At 35.2% G+C, this 18,007-nt stretch overlaps 4 protein-coding genes across 6 annotated transcripts; 2 read left to right on the forward strand and 2 right to left on the reverse strand.

Moving 5' to 3' along the window:
• Positions 1-238: 238 nt before the first annotated feature.
• Positions 239-5,817, reverse strand: LOC132256996 (zinc finger CCCH domain-containing protein 10-like). 3 transcript variants are annotated; one of them, XM_059753653.1, is made up of 5 exons: positions 5,706-5,817; positions 3,143-3,247; positions 2,333-2,485; positions 1,663-2,144; positions 239-1,152 (listed from the first exon to the last, which is right to left on the reverse strand). In XM_059753653.1, exons 4-5 carry the CDS (start codon positions 2,104-2,106, stop codon positions 832-834), a joined length of 765 nt encoding a protein of 254 aa, XP_059609636.1. In that variant the 5' UTR covers positions 2,107-2,144; positions 2,333-2,485; positions 3,143-3,247; positions 5,706-5,817; the 3' UTR covers positions 239-831. The 3 variants fall into 3 exon arrangements, with proteins under 3 accessions (XP_059609636.1, XP_059609632.1, XP_059609635.1); XM_059753649.1 differs by having other exon boundaries at positions 240-1,152; positions 1,663-2,130; positions 3,110-3,247; XM_059753652.1 differs by lacking the exon at positions 5,706-5,817 and adding an exon at positions 4,011-4,124 and having other exon boundaries at positions 240-1,152; positions 1,663-2,130; positions 3,110-3,247.
• On the forward strand, positions 2,504-4,336 carry LOC132256998 (partner of bursicon). The gene is made up of 2 exons (XM_059753655.1): positions 2,504-2,681; positions 4,041-4,336. Exons 1-2 carry the CDS (start codon positions 2,573-2,575, stop codon positions 4,334-4,336), a joined length of 405 nt encoding a protein of 134 aa, XP_059609638.1. The 5' UTR covers positions 2,504-2,572.
• LOC132256997 (bursicon) lies at positions 5,393-9,481 on the forward strand. The gene is made up of 2 exons (XM_059753654.1): positions 5,393-5,697; positions 9,346-9,481. Exons 1-2 carry the CDS (start codon positions 5,395-5,397, stop codon positions 9,478-9,480), a joined length of 438 nt encoding a protein of 145 aa, XP_059609637.1. The 5' UTR covers positions 5,393-5,394; the 3' UTR covers position 9,481.
• Positions 9,482-10,720: 1,239 nt separating this feature from the next.
• On the reverse strand, positions 10,721-16,638 carry LOC132256995 (growth/differentiation factor 8). Its single transcript, XM_059753648.1, has 3 exons — positions 16,176-16,638; positions 11,768-12,180; positions 10,721-11,130 (listed from the first exon to the last, which is right to left on the reverse strand). The coding sequence occupies exons 1-3, from the start codon at positions 16,555-16,557 to the stop codon at positions 10,756-10,758; spliced, it is 1,170 nt and encodes a 389-aa protein (XP_059609631.1). The 5' UTR covers positions 16,558-16,638; the 3' UTR covers positions 10,721-10,755.
• Positions 16,639-18,007: the final 1,369 nt, after the last annotated feature.

Consider the following 18,007-nt stretch of genomic DNA (forward strand, 5'->3'; position numbering starts at 1 on the left):
AGCTGTAACTGTGGTAAATTTGATTTGAGGCAAAACCCAGTTCGTCTCCATGAGCTAAAGAAAGTGTTGAGCTGACTTTTTATTCTTCTGCAAGATTCTCCTGTATTATGCTGAATTTTGACGTCCTCCGTGAGTTTGAGTCGGATGACTTTGAGGAGTCGATGTTTTTCAGTACATTTCTGAAATGAATTATAGAATGAAGTCTAAATCATCATTCTATAAAGCGAGAATCAGTCAGAAGGAGTTTCATAGGCGAAAGGGGCGAAAGCTTCAAGAGGCTGGTATTTGTGGGACGGGTGACGCCATGAAGACTAACCTGGACACTGATGAGGACAGAAATTGACAAGACGGAGAAAACTGAAAAAGAGAGCAAGAGACGTCGAGACATCAGGAATAGATCAGAGGCTAAGAAGAAGATGAATAAACGGTCTAATCAGTATGCGGTGTCCTTTGACAGAGAGGAATTTGTAGTGTCAATTCTGACTCAATTCGGAGTATCTGAAGAAATTATAGAATTAATTGAAAACAGTTTATTCCCAATTATGTATATTATTATTACGAATTTCGTGTCCATGCTATCGCAAACTATCTCTTATTCATGATGGAATCGAGAAGAGAAGTGAGAATTTTGCAATGAACTCTAATATGTAGTTTCAGATTGTAAATTCAAGATCTCTTCATTGTTTGTAACCAGATGGCGCTAGACATTCTCGTATTGCAGGAGACGAAGCTGAATACAAATTCACAGTGTAGAATTCAGAGGTTTTCAATTTTACGCAGAGATAGAAATACCAGGAACGGGGACTATTCTTTATTGCAAAAATTGCGGTCTTAGTGTGGCAAAATCGAATGTGTCATGACAGGATATGAAATGATGGGCTGTGTGGCGTTGCTCATGGCCAACGCCTGACTTGTATTAATTGTAAGTCCCATGCTAGGTGCAGGCAATGCTGGTGCTAACGTGATCTGTGATGTACTGAGTAGTTGTGGCGCATGAGGCAGTGGAGGCGCGGATGTGCTTAGCGTTTGAGCCGCTGCTGCAATGGCCAATTGTTGACCTTGAGAAGTATTAGCCGCGATTATCGGCGGTCCACTACTCGCAATTATCTGTGTTTGTGGCGCGGCCATGCTCACTATCGGTGTTGCCTGAACCTGCAAAGAAATTTGTGCCATTAGTATAAGTAGGTTTAACTTACTACGGTTTAGTATATGAAAAACCACTTTATACATCTTGTTCTTAGTATAGATTTTAATGCAAAAATACGATTTGTTTTAAATGTTTCACATATGATAACAATATTTAGATTTTGATTTACACAGGATGAAAAAGAAAACAAATATGATTAAAATTTTGAAAATACGTAAGATTCCAGTAGTCATGTTTACAACAAACCGTCATATTTCGAGTCAAAACGTTTTATTTTACTTTATTAGCTATATAAATAATTTTGTCATAGTTGGCTCCTTATTATTTATTCTGTATAAAAGTAAAAGTCTATTCACGAACGCAAGTTACTGAGCATACTGATACTCAGAAATTATTTCATTTTGGGTTCACGGCCCGTATTTTAATCAATTAGGTTTTAAAATATTGTCCAGTATCAATTGTAAACAAATACTTGGGATTATTGAGTATAATTATAGGCGTGTATAATTACTAACCTGTACTGGTGCCATTGAGACGCCACTGAGTACTTGGGCGGTGGCCGGTGCTTGTGCAGGTGCAGTACTGGTCACTGGATTGACTACTCTTGACGTGGTTAAACGCATTTGTGCTAACAAGAACTCATTACTAGCCCTTAATTCTGCAATTTTCATTTCGTTGGCCTCGACTCGACGTCGCATCATGGCAGCGTCTTCCTCAATACGCCGCAGGACTGCAAACACATCTACCTCATCTTCACGAAAGCGTTTGAAGCGTGTAGGACCATCATCAGATGTACGCTTATACCGGTGGCGATGAAACAGACACAGTGGTGGCTCATCATCTCCTGGAAGCTCACCAAAACGTCGATAGAACTCTTCTTCATGGATGGAATAATGCAGAAACTTGCAATTAAGTCGGTTGCAACTACTGTTTTGGTAGTCATGACAGAATACAACCATCTCGGGTGACACCACATGAGGATACTGAAAAAAGTGCACTAAGTACCACGTCGGATTTTATTTAAATATTATAGAAATACAGTCTGTGTATTGGAGAAAATTAAATAAAGAAGCTCTACAACTGAGACCAAGCCACATAATATGTATATGCGCATATAGAAAAAAATGAATTGTGTATTTCTGATTTATAAATTAAGTATTTTGAAAGTGATTTTTTGTATCTCACCCGACAAAACTTCCGTTTACAGCCACCTTTAAGAAAATCCCGACAGATTTTACTTTGCTTTACAGGCACTTCATCGCCCAGTTCTCCATTTGTTCCCTCCACAAGAAGTCCCGCTATCTCTGAATTGTTGTCGTCCTCCCTACTGGCAATTGACTGAACATGAAAAACACATCTTTAGTACAACATATCCTGCTGCTGCAATCAAAACTCATTGCTTTTCTTGTCAGTAGCTCATTGACCATGCACGCGTTCAGTTTTGTTCTCATCATAGCGCTCGCAAGCGCACAAAGTCACTCAAAGGGTGACGAGAACTGTGAAACTATGCCATCAGAAATACATCTTATTAAAGGTATTATCAGACATTTAATTCTGAAGTAATGCTTTTTTGTTTCATTTTCATAAATTAAATATGTGTGAAACTGTATTGCGTATATTATGTGTATCATTATGTATTATGTGCTTATTCCAAAAATTATGTTCAATTTTTTTTATATGACAAAATAGGTATGATCTGGAATCTAAATTTTCACATAAAGGAAAGGCAAAAGAAAGAGTAACGCATAGGGTTTAAGCAAACAGCTTAATTATAATAATTAAATAAATAGAAAAATCATGTTTTTTTGTTTTACATCGAATTAGTTTCGAGTATTTTCAATTTCAATTAATCAATTATTGTGAAACTTAGGGTCATATTCTTATACAAATTCGCTTGCAAAAGTTTTTGATGAGCAGTCCGAAAGAATTTTTGAATATCCCCAACGGTATCGCTTGACTTACGTAGAAAGGCATTATAAAGTATTAGACTCTCACAAAAAGAGTGCGGTAGAACGTCTCGTGCTCAGCTCTTGATACAAGAAGTCTATGTACACTGGTCGAACCCTCCTCGTCATGAGGCAAGTCAGGTATCCAGGGCAACTGGAAATGTAAGAACGTTTCAAATATATCGATATTCTCATTTGTAAAATAAGGAATGAGGCAAGCTGTATCCCTTCCTCCCTCCAACACATTTCTGTAGGTAGAAATGTAATTGCAAGGACATAATTCACAAGGAGCGAAAACCTGATACAATTCTTAAATAATTCCTACAGCGAGCCGTTGAATTGTGTCACTATGTTTATTAAAATTAGTTCGCCAAGAGTTTTTTGGTTTGGCGTTTCACGTGTTTTCAACATCTATCCCTAAGAGTTTTTAAAGGCCTAATAATAAAATTTATCTCAATATTTATCAACGCGAAATGCTTCATGAATTATAAATCCTTCACAATGTTATTGCATTAAATTCTCACAATCAATCTGACAAAGAGCCTCTTTATGCCGGCCAAGTTAAATGCTGGATTTAAATTGATGCAGCATTTATTTGACAGTTCTCCATACAGAACTGTCAAATAAATGCTGTATCAATTTAAATCCAGCATTTAACTTGGCCGGTGTAAAGAGGCTCAAAGATACTAAATTTATAAATGTTTTCTTCTTTCTGTAACATGTAAAATTATACACTTTTTTAAGTTGGCTTTCCATAAGATCATAAAAGTTTTTAAACAAAAATCATATTCTGGATAAAAAATAGTGTCTCTACATTATTACTAGTAAAAATGTGAACCACAACGTTTTAATATATTAAGTTGAGTTTCTAGTGTAGTCAATTCTATACAATAGAAATAAACTGTATACACTTATACCTAAATACAGTAGATAACTTTGCTTTTCAGAGGAGTTTGACGAATTGGGTCGCCTACAACGCACATGTAATGGTGAAGTCGGTGTAAACAAATGTGAAGGGCTATGCAACAGTCAAGTGCAGCCATCAGTTATCACACCCACTGGTTTCCTTAAAGAATGCTACTGCTGCCGCGAGAGTTATCTTAGGGAGCGGCCAGTGACCCTCACACACTGTTACGATCCGGATGGAGCCCGTCTCATTACTCCTGAAATGGCCACAATGGAAATACGACTCAAAGAACCCGCCGACTGCCGTTGTTTTAAATGCGGTGACTTTTCACGCTAAAACTATTCCCCAAATAAAGGATATTTATGGCTTTCTTATAAGAGTATTTGAAACATTTCACAAGGACAAATGGTCTGTTCCTCTCAAGTTAGAGACCAGACATAATTTTGTGATCTGTTTACATTCATTATCCTCTGCATTTGTTGTACACTACTGCTGTATTGTCCTACTCGATCACCATCACTCCAGAGCACTTGGCAACACAAAAGGCAGCGAACTTGAAGATACAGAAATTTACGAATCTCTCACTTACATTCCCACCTTGAGCGATCTCCTGAGAAAAGCCCTGCACAAGAAATGTGTCAAAAATGTTGTGGAGGATAAATTATTTTACAATGCAGTCAATACTGCTACTAGAAATCTTGTAGGTTTGGGTTGTCCAATGGAAAAAAATTGTGTTTTAATGTTTTTGACGTATCTTTCAAAAACGTTTCATGGAACGTTTTGTCTTTTTGTGACTCAAACGATCAATTCACGATAATGAGTTTTTGTAGGCGAATAAATTTTTTTAGGTAGATAAGAGATTCTTTGTTTTTGATGGTAAAAACTCAGTATTTTACGTCAAACATTAAAATATATCATTCTAGCAGAATAAATCTGGGAATTTTTGTGCTGTTTAAGCAACTAAAGCCTTTTCTAGTAAGCCTATACTCGCTATTACCAATAAAGTCATGAAGATTCAATTCAAATTACTTTAATCACGCAATGAAGAGAAAATCTATGCTTAGGTCTTTGTGCCCAGACTGAACCCGAGTAAATGTAATGGCGTGACGGCCTTACAAACACACTTTGACAATGAAATAATATCTGTTAAAAACGGAAAGAAAACTGTTTATGGAAAAATGTCTATGAGGGTTATGTGGAAGCACATAATATTAGACGATAAGCTTTTTCAAGCTATTTTATCGTGAATTTTGTTACAATGAATCCTTATTCCATTAATAAATATTAAATATTACACAGGAAACCCGCAGAGTGACATAGAAACCCCATGGAGAGGTAAGAACATTTTAGAAGCTGACGAGAGACGAATCCTCAGTGCTTCTGTATTTGCCAAAATGATAGCTCTGGACTTTTTCCTGTTAGCTGTAGTGACAGCAGCGTTTGGGGAGACACCCAGAGCAGGAGACGATTGTCAAGTTACGCCAGTGATTCATGTACTACAGTATCCTGGCTGCGTTCCCAAACCCATCCCGTCATTTGCGTGTATTGGACGTTGCGCCAGCTATCTTCAGGTATCTGGTAGTAAAATTTGGCAGATGGAACGGTCATGCATGTGTTGCCAGGAGTCAGGGGAACGTGAAGCCGCCGTATCCCTGTTCTGCCCAAAAGCAAAGCCTGGCGAACGCAAGTTCCGAAAGGTACATACCTTAGAGTCACACTAAAATGCACTCATTTCAGTTACAATGCACTCTACAGGCCAGAAAATTCCACTGTCAAAATTAATGACATATCAGCATGACCTCTGCTGTTGCGCTTACAGACATAACAGAATACATACAAATGAGTTGAAAATAATACTTTCCAATATATAGTAACTGCTAAAAAGTGCGTTGTAGTCATCGTAACAAATTTGAATCTCAATTTTCGACTGTATTAAACGCTTTTTTCACTATTTAATAATATCGGTAAGTTTGTATCAACACTTACCGATAATTATCATTAAAATTAATATGTTTCAACCTAAATATAGAGAAAATGCAATACAAATCAATAGTCTTAAAACAAATTACTTCACCTTAGTCCTATTTTTCTTCTACAATTGTGTTAAAGATAGGAAATTTCACAAAATTCGTATCGATAAGTATCGGCGTTGGAAAGAACTTATCGACACTTCAACGTAGTGTGATAACTATATCACACATATAGACTTGAATATCGAAACATTCCAAACAATGAAAACAGATTTCAAAATATCATTTCGCGCAAACAACATTAAGAATATTAGTACCTTTTATGAGCTGGGATATACATTGTAGCTATAAAGTGCGAACGTGCAAAACAATAAACCCGCAAAATCAACTAAAATTGCATCAGAAAAGCTAAATAAATATGACGAGAAAAGGGGGGGTCATTTTTCGTCTTCCGTTTGAAATTTCGTCCATCGTGACGGGTCGCACGTCGTGATGGTGTTATAAAATCCACCACCCCCCCCCCATTCCTAACGTCATTTTGAAAGATCACAAAATACAATTAACTTAAACCCTATAGTCTGGATCGACTCCAAATTATAGTATTATAGCTGGCATCGAAGCGTTTCTAACAAACTGGCAATCAAAGCTCTAGGTTCTTCAGGATCCTAAATATAATACCCAGACTTGAGTTACTAAAAAGGTGTTATATTTCCCGATCCCACTGAATCCGTGGACAGCGCTTCAACTCTCCTAAAGTTTTGCTATCCCACTACTCCTTTCCTTTGTGTGACACGTTGGACTCAAAAACAGAAATGATAGTGGTGAAATTACTTAAATTGTATGGCTGTGAACTGAAACATCTAACTAGCATATTTTTCCATCAAGTCGCATATACGACCGAAGAGTCGATTTTTCTCAAGTCTCAAGTCAGCCGCACACAGAATAAGGATGAATAAATTTATGAACCTAAGGAACTTAGTTTGAATAATCAAATGATTCAATCTGAATAAATTAAGGTACTTTCGAAAAGTCTTGTAAAGTGCCATTGTCTACTTAAATGATGATTAGGAACAGTCACCACTAGAGACAGTAAAGTTAAAAAAGGAATATTACAGCTGGGCGTAGCCCGCTGTTTTTAAATTAAAATTTTTAAATTTTTCGAATAAAAATTTTTTTTTCAAGGTCACATTATTTTGAGATAATTTCTTAAGTATTTTGATTGTTCAGATCGAATCGTTTCCAAAATGGGGTTATACTTTTTTGTCACTGAATAGAACTTGAATTATGGCGGTTTGAAAATTTTCGTTTAAAACAGGTTTGGTCGAGTTGGCCACATTGCGAGTTGGCGGCCCCCAGCTGACCATAAGCGTTCGCTTATCATGTCCTTTGAAACTCCAGAGTTGTATAAATCGGGAACGAAAGGATAAATTTTCTTTTAATTTAGGTTAGCTAGCTCTGTCAGGATATGCGCCTTATCGACACGGCGCCAAATCAGCCCCTATGGGCTATGGCGCGTCACTCTCCTTATGTACAAAAGGATGATCAATAAATAATGAATGAATGAGTATATCGTAGCTGAGGTCGAGCTCCTTGCGACGAACTGCCATTAATGGCGATTTAAATTTTGGGTGCAGAGACTTAGAACTTTGGAGTTCATACATTCACCGCCTCATATATTCTATATTTACCTACAGATTTCAAACATTCTCCACTCAAAGACGATCCTCGACGCGCTTTTATAATCCACAGCCCACTATTAGTCTGTAGCGTGATCAGTGACGCCGTCATATTGATTTAACTTTAACCACCTGAATCTCAGGAAACTAGAAGATAATTCGAATAAGACTTTAGTAAATTATGTAGGTCAGGATGTCTCCAAAAACATGTGACAAATCGTCATGGGAATAATATTTTTTTTATATATATAAACGTTTATTCATCATTTCTTATTACATTGAATGCCCTGTGTTGATGTGTACCTTTTGTTTTCAATGCAGTTTCAGCCGTGGCTGTTTTCTGTTCTTTTGCAATTTTTATTTGTTACGATTTTTTAGTGAGTTATCTATTATATACATTGTTTGATTTGCGTATGGCATGGAAGTAACAAAACTGCAGTTATATCGCTTTAAAATGTTGATATTGTTTTTGTTATATTATTGGTTCCTTTTGTCCGTTCAGTATGTTCATGGACTAAAACTTCTAGACTTCAAGAAGTTCATGGAACATTTTAATTTTTCCTTGCTTCTAAAAAATTACGTTTCTAAAATTCTGAATGATGCTGGAAAAAAGCTTAACGCGTTCTTCAGTTCACGGTGACGATCTAAATTTGTCTCAAGTACAATTTTCTACAGTCTCAGCTCGTCTTAGCAGGCCTAACTGTGCGTTGAGCTCACTTTTATCTTTGTTGCTTTGTATGAAAATTTCTATATTAAATCTTTACCGCAAAGAAAGGTACAGTATATCACAGCTTCCGCATAAGCACACCTATTACGTATCTATAGTTTTTAATTTGAAATAAACCAAAACCATACGACCAAATCTTTTATCAGGTGATCAGCATTACCACCTGGCAAGAAGTCGAAACCATCCAAAATAAACGAACGTTCCTAGACATATTTATCAACCAGAAAACTGTTTTGAGGATCCGAATTACAACATTTTTTCTAATGTGCAGGAAAATTCAATTTGGGTGGCAAAATACACTTTAACCCAATGAAGTCGAAAAAAAACAACATAAATTTGCAAAACATTAATTGTCTAAAAAAATTTGACAATAAATATATATAAAAAACAAAAACTTTTTTGTCAGAGTCTTTAGTAGAACTAATCAAAATTTAAATGCAATAGTTTAATTATTGATGACCGTATGAATTAGCTAACTGAAATAAATCTTTAGGTGTTTCAATGCAAATCAAAAGCTTTGCTATCGAACTGTTAATTTTGAACTGGTAATTGAATTCCAAAATCCCATTTCAGTTGTGATAATAATTTACAAATTATTTAACTTGTGCATTCTTTTTTTATAAAATTGTGACATACAGGCAAAGAACTTGACAGTATTACATATGTTACTTATAAGCCCATTCTGGTACTCTTTGATTTATTATTGTTTCTACATACTATCTGGGTGGGGTGGTTTCGACAGGTTGGATGTAAAATATTCGTAATAGATTGTCCAGATCAATAAGTAATACATTTTTTAAAATAATGTGTGTGTAGCTGACATTCCAAACATATTCCAACTGGTACAATTTTATTATTGAAAATAAACCATCTTATCAACCAATTTGTATTTTTAAAAACTTTTACATTTGTTTTACTTAAAAATATAGTAATTCTATAAGTAATAATCTCAACGGTTTCTCACTCTTGTAGGTCTCTACGAAGGCACCTCTAGAATGCATGTGTCGCCCGTGCACTGGCGTCGAAGAGAGCTCAATTGTGCCGCAAGAAATTGCTGGATATACTGATGAGGGTCCTCTGTCAGCCCACTTCCGTAAGTCTCAATAGACGTGCGGTAATTTTGGGTGTGTCGTAATTAAATAAAGATGTGCTCAGTGGACAAGACAACTATTTTTATTTATGGGTTGAATGAAGTTTACATGGAGCTGGCGAGTCTTATAAGTATTAGACTGAGAAGAAGCTATTAGTTTTGAAAAAAATATATATAACTAAAAAACACACCTTATATGATATGTATGAATGTGAGATGGAGGGCATTGCGGCTGTAGTAAAAATTAAATTCATCTTGGCTCGGATGCTGACCTACCACAATACGAACATTCAATTCATTTTTCTCTAATACTATTAAACAATATCACCGAAATCAAAAGCACGCAAGCTATAAAATGGCACTTTTGCACAACTTTGCCATGATAATTTCGACTAAAAATAATAGTGGCCATTTGAAGTATAGACTTTTAAATTAATTTACTATAGTGATGACACATAAAGAGTAGGAATTGTATTGACTAAAGTCACAAAAACTGAAAAACAAACATTATAAATTATCAATTTTAATATAAGTGACGAGAAATTGTTAAAATAATGGTTGTTCAAAGAATTTTGCCATCCTATTCTACCAAGTATTGTATGCTATATTAAAAAATATAAAAAATATGTAATTTGGTCAGGAGAAAATTACTTTTTATCCCCATTTTTCTTACAAAATATCAGTAATACATAAATTTAGGGATAATGTTCATTAGAAAACTTTTATTTTTGTGATCAGGATGAAATTAAACTGAGTAGATAATAAGGGAAAATAATCAAAAATATTGGTAAAAGAAAATATTTTGTATTTGACTGACTGACTGATTTGATTGACTGACCATTCTGTGTCATTCTACTATTACATTTATACTGACGAAACAGCTAAAATATTGACCAAAATGTTATATCTAATTTATTTAAGTTCTATATATATTTAAGTAAGACTGTAAAAACTCGGAACTTTACAACTTAGCAACATATTAAAATACAAAGATTATCACTTATCATGCAATTGACTCTGATAACAAATTTTGCAGTTACTGAAAAATCTGAAATCGAAATATTTTATCAAACTCATCGAATACAGTTTGAGAATATCTAAGCAAATTCCAATTTTTAAGGCCACCATAGAGTTCCGCGAATATATGCCCTTTAGCACAAGTGCTACTGGTAATGCTCGATGTACCATACGCTGCCGCAAATGCCCTCTGATCTGGAGTAATCTTACAAAATACGAGCGAGGATGCGAGAAGAAGTGAAAGGAGAGATCTGAATGTGTGTCTCTTAAGTAAGTCAGGAACAACTACACATCTGTACAATCATGTTCTGAAGTGTGGTGTGGACGATCTGTTCTTGCGGATTGAAGTACAAAAGCGTCAATGGCGCCATCTTTCGAGGTGAACAGCATGCCTGAGCACTGCTGGCCAACTGCATCACATGTGTGTGCCCATATCGCGTGAGAAAATTTATACTGCATTCTCCAGAACAGTAGTTGGCTTCATATTGTTTTGGAGCAATTACCCAGTCCCATCCAAACTTATCAAAATCCACTACCAGAGGATATCGGCAGCACCGAGTTTCGTTCTCGTTTTCACGACAAGTGAGCGAAGTAGAGCGTTTAGGTCGGCGATGACGTCGATCGCGTGTCTCAATCTCTAGAAAAGGCGCCTGCAAATATATATTACACATCTATATTAGACATAAAATTTTCGATCCTAGATACACATAAATATTTCCACGCAACAATTAAAAAAATGCAAACACAATTGCTTCGAAAGAGGAGAAGTGAAATTGAATGAAAGAAAGATTTTAACGTGGGTTTTGATGGGAAAGCCCAGCATATTTTTAACAATTTGATTCAACATTTAGGCTGGTTAGTGAATTTGTTAAAGTTGGCAGAAACAACCGGTATGAGTCAAACACATTTTTTCTTTTCTGTACATCGTTTCGTAACTTTATTTTCTATTCTTCTGGTTTAGACAAGGCATGGGGATAAACTAGTTTCATAATTTCTAAGAAACAAAATGCTGTAATTTTCACGGAAACATGATTATTTTAAGCACCAAATGTAGAAATGGCCTAAATTTCATAGATGTACTAACCTAATTTTCGCTACTGTAAATATTTCTAACAATTGTTTTTTCTTCAAATAATTCAGTCACTTGCCACAAGTAATATCTTTTTCTTTCATATATTTTTTTGAATGTGTCGAATATTTTTGAGAATGCGTGTTTTAGCATTAAATTTTTCGAATATCAGTTTATACTACCCAGAAATTTTGAAGCTCTAGAATGAAAATACTTACATTAGCTCCATCAGGATCATCAAGTTGAAGCAATTGCTTCATCCATATCTCTCGTGTGCGCATAAACAGTCCATTATTACTTTGGATATTTGAGTACCAGTCCATTACAAGAGGTGTAACGTCAATGACAACATTTTCTCCAAGTCCAGCATCCAGAGGTATTGTTATCTCTGTATCAACGCGTGAATGTATTGCATCGGGCTGCATTACACTCCGCACTATTCGATGAACGAATATGGTTATATTTGGTCGGTGCAATAGACTAGCAATGTCTCGACCTTCTTGGCGTGCAATCCACTCTATCCCACGTACAAACAATGTCAGAGTAGCACGGTAAATAACGGTGTGAGTTAGTGGCGATGTTGGAAAATACAGGATATCCACTTGTCTTCGTCCATGTCGCATTTTTTTATCTGTAGATTATAATAATTTCAAACATGCAAAAAATAATTAGGCTTTTCTCCAAATAAAATTTTCGTGTTTTCAAACTTACGAATAAGAGCGTAGAATTATTGATCTGTTTATAAGTCGAGTGAATGAAAGGCAGGTTTATGTTTTATTGACTTTTCAACTTATAAATAATTATCATCTGGTAGTATAAAATATATTTTTAAAAAATCATATTTCTGAAAAAAATTTGAATGCAATAGAACGTTGACTTGAATTTTTTTTAAACTCACATAAGAATTTCATATACCATTAGCTTAAAATATCCACACGAGTAACTCCTAAGATGTATAAAACCAGCGTGCCTAAATGATCTCAATTGTACCCACTCTACCCTATGATGTATGTATGTAGTATACTTGAATCAGATGTGCCTTTGGATATCTACCATTTCAATTGATCCGAAGTGGTGAGTGCAATAAGCGCAATTGCAGATTTTGTGTTGTCAAAATCAAACTTACGATTATTCTCTCTCACACGTTGCACTCTCATATGAATATTCTTACAATAAGAGTGGCTTTTATCTTTAATTTACTTAAATACCAATTTTATCTAAAATACTACGCTTAAATACAACTGTTTCTGTGAAGGGTTCATCAATTCAAGAAAAAAAACGATATGCAAAACACCATACTACTTATTCTTTTCAAAATAAATTTTATTAAAATTATTTTCAATAAATTTTTTTTTATACATTATTCTAATTTCCTTTATCACTTTTTACTATTCACGTTATGGCATGCAAAAAATGTATTTGTTTTACTTTCCCTACTGCCTCAGCCTGTATTATAGTAATAACCATCCCCAGAAAATACATATGTATTTTACAATCGTAGATGTAGTTCGAATTATCTAAATAAAAAATTATTAATCAATTTGTTCATGACTTAAACCCCTAAAATTTTTTTGATCGGGAATCTTCACACGACGAAGTATATAAATTTATAAATATATAAACAGCGAGAGAGAGAAAGAATAAAGTTTAGGTTTCTCTATAAAATCTTTAATTTGGTGAAAAGTTCTCCATACACTTATTGGACAATGTAACAGTTCAAAATTAAAGGACGTGATAAGCGAACGCTTCTGGTCAGCTGAGCGTAAACAACTCGAAATGTGGCCAACTCTGTTTTAATAGAAAAATTTCAAACCGCCATAGCTTAGGTTCTATGCAGTGACAAAAAAGGTTAACCATATTTTGGAAACGTCCCGATCTGGACTATCGAAATAGTTGAAAAATTATCTCAAAATAATATGACCTTGAAATAAAATTCTTCAGTTTAAGTTTTCAAAAAAAAATTCAATTACATTTGCGTCTCCGGTGGTGGTCTGATGGACTCCTGTTGTTCTACATAGTTTAAAAGTTCTGCAAGAGCTTTTTAGCAAGCCACAAACCATTACGACCGGGAAATAGAACCGAAGTTATAGCGTTATTAAAAATCAAAATTTGAACTGTCGAAACTCCTGTTCTATTACATCAGCAAAAAGTTATAACCTATTTTAAGAGACGTCGCGATCTAATTACAACATACTAAAATCTCATCAAAATGCATATCAGATTTGCCGAGATACAGGCGTTCAAAGTTTTTTCAATATGGCGGTATTCGTTATGACGTCATAGCCTAACGGTAAATGCAGCCTACTAAAGCCTAATAATTAGCAAATTGTAAGAGGGGTAGGCCCTAAGTTTTTGCTCAATAAATTGAATTGAATTGAATTGAATTAAAGGACGTCGAAACACGTCTCTTGGTGAAGATATGATCAAAATCGATTAGAAAGCCGTTGAGATATGGCCTGGTAAGATATAAACTTTGACCTTACATATTTCCGCCCCTAAAACATCAGGCCTCATAGGTAGGGTACCGTTGGAAAGGCCTTGGTCTCAGCTATGACATATTACAATTTAAAGAAAATGTATAACATTTTCTCCGAGGTTTTCGATTTCGAAAATGGTTTTATCGACATTAACGCCCTTAGCGGTAATTCTACCAAGTTATAATGTTAGAGTAGGAGATTGCATTTTATGATACCTTTCCAATGAATACAAAATTATTTCGGAAGGTTAATTAGAAGTGGTGCTACGTCTATTTTAATTTTTAAAATTCGAATCTTAATATTTGGGTTCCGGAAGGTCCTAGGTCCTTAAGTGGCAGTTCGTTGGAGGGGTTTTGAGGTCAGCTATAACATACTAAAATTTTCTGTGATCAAACGTATTTCATACGGTGGAATCAGAAACTTTTACAACAAAAGCTACATTCCCAAACCACTGACCCTACAACCGCCGAAGTTGTTATGCCTCGCCCTAAAATGGCAACGCGCTTCGTTACTGGAAAATTTCTCCGTTCTCTCGCAATTTGAGCGCAAATTGCTCTGTGACGTGATATCGGCTGAGACAAAAGTCGCGCGATAGCCAAATTATCTATGAAAAAAGTAAAAAAAAAACGAAAGACTCCATGCAGTGATCATGGCTTTTGCAATAAGCCCACAAGTTCGTGACCAAGGGGTATGTAATTGCAATATGTAGAACACTACTTTTCCATTTATGTATTTCTTTAGAATTGGTTGTTTGTGAAAAGTGTTTTAGAACAGTTAAAATATAGATTTAAAAGTGTATGAATATGATACGCATAATTTGTTTCATTTATTTACAATTTAAATACCAGCATTGAATAATAACTAATAATTCTTTCTTTAGCATTAAGATTGAGCTGTTTGGTATATAATTATTATTAAATATTGGCGAGTGTTCCAATGGTTAAAATAAAGCATTCATTAATACAATGAAGGGTAATTGAATTTTTTTGCGCCCTTTCTTATGTTAATATACTTTGTATATGTTCACGGGGGAAATATTTGTTACTCCTGTTACGCAGTTTAAATAAAAAGAGAGGTAAAAAATTATACCATGAAGATGAAAAAAATACATGCAATGCACTACATAGAGTTAGACGCAAAACCTTTATATTAACCTCTCATTGAAATGATGAGTATTGTGAGTTTATCATTATAAATTCACACTCAAAATCGGCATGCAATAATTATAACAGAAAGATCATTTTCTATAATACTAAATTTACGATAAAATTTTGCTAACTTTGATTGATATTTCGACACGGCAGTGCAAAGTGTTCAAATTGCTTGTTTGAAAATAGTGGGATGGTTTCACGGCAATCTCAAAAATTAATGGCGATATGTTCACAGCAAATAATAATTGATAGGGTTTTATGTGGATAAAGTTGGAATTTCGAAGCTTGTATAACAAAATTTAAAGTGTAAATTGTAAAATAAAATTCTAAAGAGTTTTGATAATTATTAAGAAAGATTTTACTATTTTGATAAGTCGTTTAAAAGCTTTTATTACAGACATAGTTTTAAATAACTTTGTGAATTTGTATAATTCATTATAGACTTACTCATTCCATTTGACTATGAACTTTGTGTCTTACCGCCTTTGTCGTCGCGACATCTGATATTTATAGCGCATTGCGCACAGTGACCTCAAAGTGCGTCAGGCCAGACACGTCGGCGTCTGCTGACTCGTTGAAAGCCGGTAATTTCAATTTATACTACTCTTGTTTTCGCAAAAATTATTCAATGTTACCGAGATAAGGATATAGGTGAAGATGACAAATAGTAAATTAAATTACACACTGTTCATCAAACTAAAAGACATATAATTCCATTACGGAATGAATAAAAGGTGAACACCATGATAAGAAAAATTTGTCAATTATAAATCATACTTTTTAAAATGCAATACCACAATTCATAATAAATTATTGAATTCTTACAATAATTAATAATATAATTGGTAAAAAGAATCTTATGATATACAAATAACAAACAGAACTTCATCAAATCTCTCTTACTACAACTTATTTTAAATAATCACCCCAGAATTTTTGTATAATTCTTATATGAGTCTAATTTCAAAAAATCTGATCTTATCTAAAGGTAGACTCACATTCGGCAAGGATGTAAAATCGCTCAGGCATCGGTTCCAACTCGCGGATTTCTGACGGTTCATCTGCCAGCATATCCTCGTCGTGCGTGAGTGCGTGGCGAGCCGTGACGTTGTAGAAGCTGGCATAGATAGAGTCAGGCACACGGGGTATTTGCGTGATATTGGGGGGTCGCTCGAAACCCAAATTGTGCAGCACATAGGCTTTTATATACTCTAGGCTAGCGTGCTTGAGATCTTCACGCACGCGGCATGCTGTACAGGGGCGGTCATCACTATAGTTGTCGATATCGGATGGAAGAGTTTCTCGACGATGAATATTATGGGCCGTCTGTGCGGCCGCCGGGGCCACCGCCACCAGCGTCAGCAACAGCGTCCAACGCATTCACTCACGCACAGTGTCACGCATCACATCACAAGTAATCACTTTATACACTTCACGACCGTTCAACTCCAGCAGTACCGCTCAACTGGCCGCTTCAACTTCTCGGCGCGTTTTTAAGCTGACCAACACCGAGGATCGCCGTTCCCGCCAAAATCCGCTAAGCGCACGATCGGACGCTGACCGCGACCCCGCGACTGCCCGTTTTCAATGTCACACATAGAGGGCGCCCACCCCCCGCTCGAATAGGGTGAGGGCTGGGCCAAAATAGCGCACATTAGGCTTACGAATCGTGATGAAATATTACCGTTTTCTCAAGTATCCACTACGCTTCATGCAAAAATTTTAATTACCTAAAACAGCATAATTGAAAATGTGTTAAGTCTAAGATTAAAATTTGGAAACACACTTTCAAATATATTAACTTACCCAGGCAGGTAATAAAATGAATCCTATATATAGGCTCTATTTCATTTATAGTTAATTATATAATTCTGTTGAAAATGCTAAAGTAGACAATAAGTTTAATTGAATTGATTTTTAATTTTGCTTTTTTCATCTCCAGTGTTTTTGCAGAACTATTTTATTTTATTTTAATATCCACCACCGTCTTAGCGTTTATTTCAGCTTTCACAGCAAAGCATAGGAGGATGCCTTAGTCTGAAAGCCCTCATAGAATAGATTTAATAGAAAATTATGATAAGTGGGAAGAATTTACCGACATTTCAGCGCAGTGAGATAAGCGCTTAACAGTGTTAGACTCGTTCTTGATATTTGTAATATCGATTTAAATTTAAAAATTTACCATAGAAATTTTTCCAATTAATCTTGAAAGAATGAAAACACGGGATAGCTTTCTTTTTGCTTCCCTCGCTTAAATTCCTATATCGACGTTTCGGAGGAACTTTGCCTCCTTCGTCAGGAATATAAATCGTAAATTTTAAATAGTAAGAAGGTTAAGCCCTAATTTTCTTGCTCACCAATAAATTATGAAATTATATAGAAATTTCTGGGTCAAACTGATCGTTTGGGATTTCAATATTTGGCGCACTCCAACACACTAGAGAATGAGGGAAATCTCAATATCCGGCTGATGAACACAACAATAAAAAACTTAACATTTTCATTTTTAAATACAATTTTTAACTGATGGTAATTTAAATTGAAAGGGTATTGCTTTATTTCTGTTTCTTATAATATCGTTTTATTTGATTTTTTGTAAAAATCTATTGTGTTTTACCGGTTTGATCATCCCGATACAATATCGGCCGTGGCTTTTCTTTGTTCTGTTTGTATAGGATTTGTATATAATTTTGTTTGTGTTTCATTTTGGCTTTTGGTTATAAAACCTGGCTGGAAAAATTGAGAGAGGAATGCAGAGAGGGTTTAGGAAACGCGGGGTAGAAGGCTGTAAAATTTCAGTCACCGAGAATTGAAGTCATGCCTATAACAC

Source organism: Phlebotomus argentipes, unplaced genomic scaffold, assembly GCF_947086385.1.
Source record: "Phlebotomus argentipes unplaced genomic scaffold, Phlebotomus argentipes genome assembly contig_75, whole genome shotgun sequence".
In the NCBI taxonomy this organism is placed as follows: domain Eukaryota; kingdom Metazoa; phylum Arthropoda; class Insecta; order Diptera; family Psychodidae; genus Phlebotomus; species Phlebotomus argentipes.

What these genes read in the sequence shown, in the direction of transcription:
- LOC132256998 (XM_059753655.1), top strand. Translation starts at nt 2,573, where the DNA reads ATGCACGCGTTCAGTTTTGTTCTCATCATAGCGCTCGCAAGCGCACAA. An exon ending in AGAAATACATCTTATTAAAG is followed by an intron (nt 2,682 to 4,040) that starts GTATTATCAGAC and finishes TTTGCTTTTCAG; the next exon opens with AGGAGTTTGACGAATTGGGT.
- LOC132256997 (XM_059753654.1), top strand. Translation starts at nt 5,395, where the DNA reads ATGATAGCTCTGGACTTTTTCCTGTTAGCTGTAGTGACAGCAGCGTTT. An exon ending in GCGAACGCAAGTTCCGAAAG is followed by an intron (nt 5,698 to 9,345) that starts GTACATACCTTA and finishes TCACTCTTGTAG; the next exon opens with GTCTCTACGAAGGCACCTCT.
- LOC132256995 (XM_059753648.1), bottom strand. Translation starts at nt 16,557, where the DNA reads ATGCGTTGGACGCTGTTGCTGACGCTGGTGGCGGTGGCCCCGGCGGCC. An exon ending in ATTTTACATCCTTGCCGAAT is followed by an intron (nt 12,181 to 16,175) that starts GTGAGTCTACCT and finishes TATAATCTACAG; the next exon opens with ATAAAAAAATGCGACATGGA. An exon ending in ATGATCCTGATGGAGCTAAT is followed by an intron (nt 11,131 to 11,767) that starts GTAAGTATTTTC and finishes ATATATTTGCAG; the next exon opens with GCGCCTTTTCTAGAGATTGA.
- LOC132256996 (XM_059753649.1), bottom strand. An exon ending in GTAAACGGAAGTTTTGTCGG is followed by an intron (nt 2,131 to 2,332) that starts GTGAGATACAAA and finishes CACTTTTTTCAG; the next exon opens with TATCCTCATGTGGTGTCACC. An exon ending in TCTCAATGGCACCAGTACAG is followed by an intron (nt 1,153 to 1,662) that starts GTTAGTAATTAT and finishes ATTTCTTTGCAG; the next exon opens with GTTCAGGCAACACCGATAGT.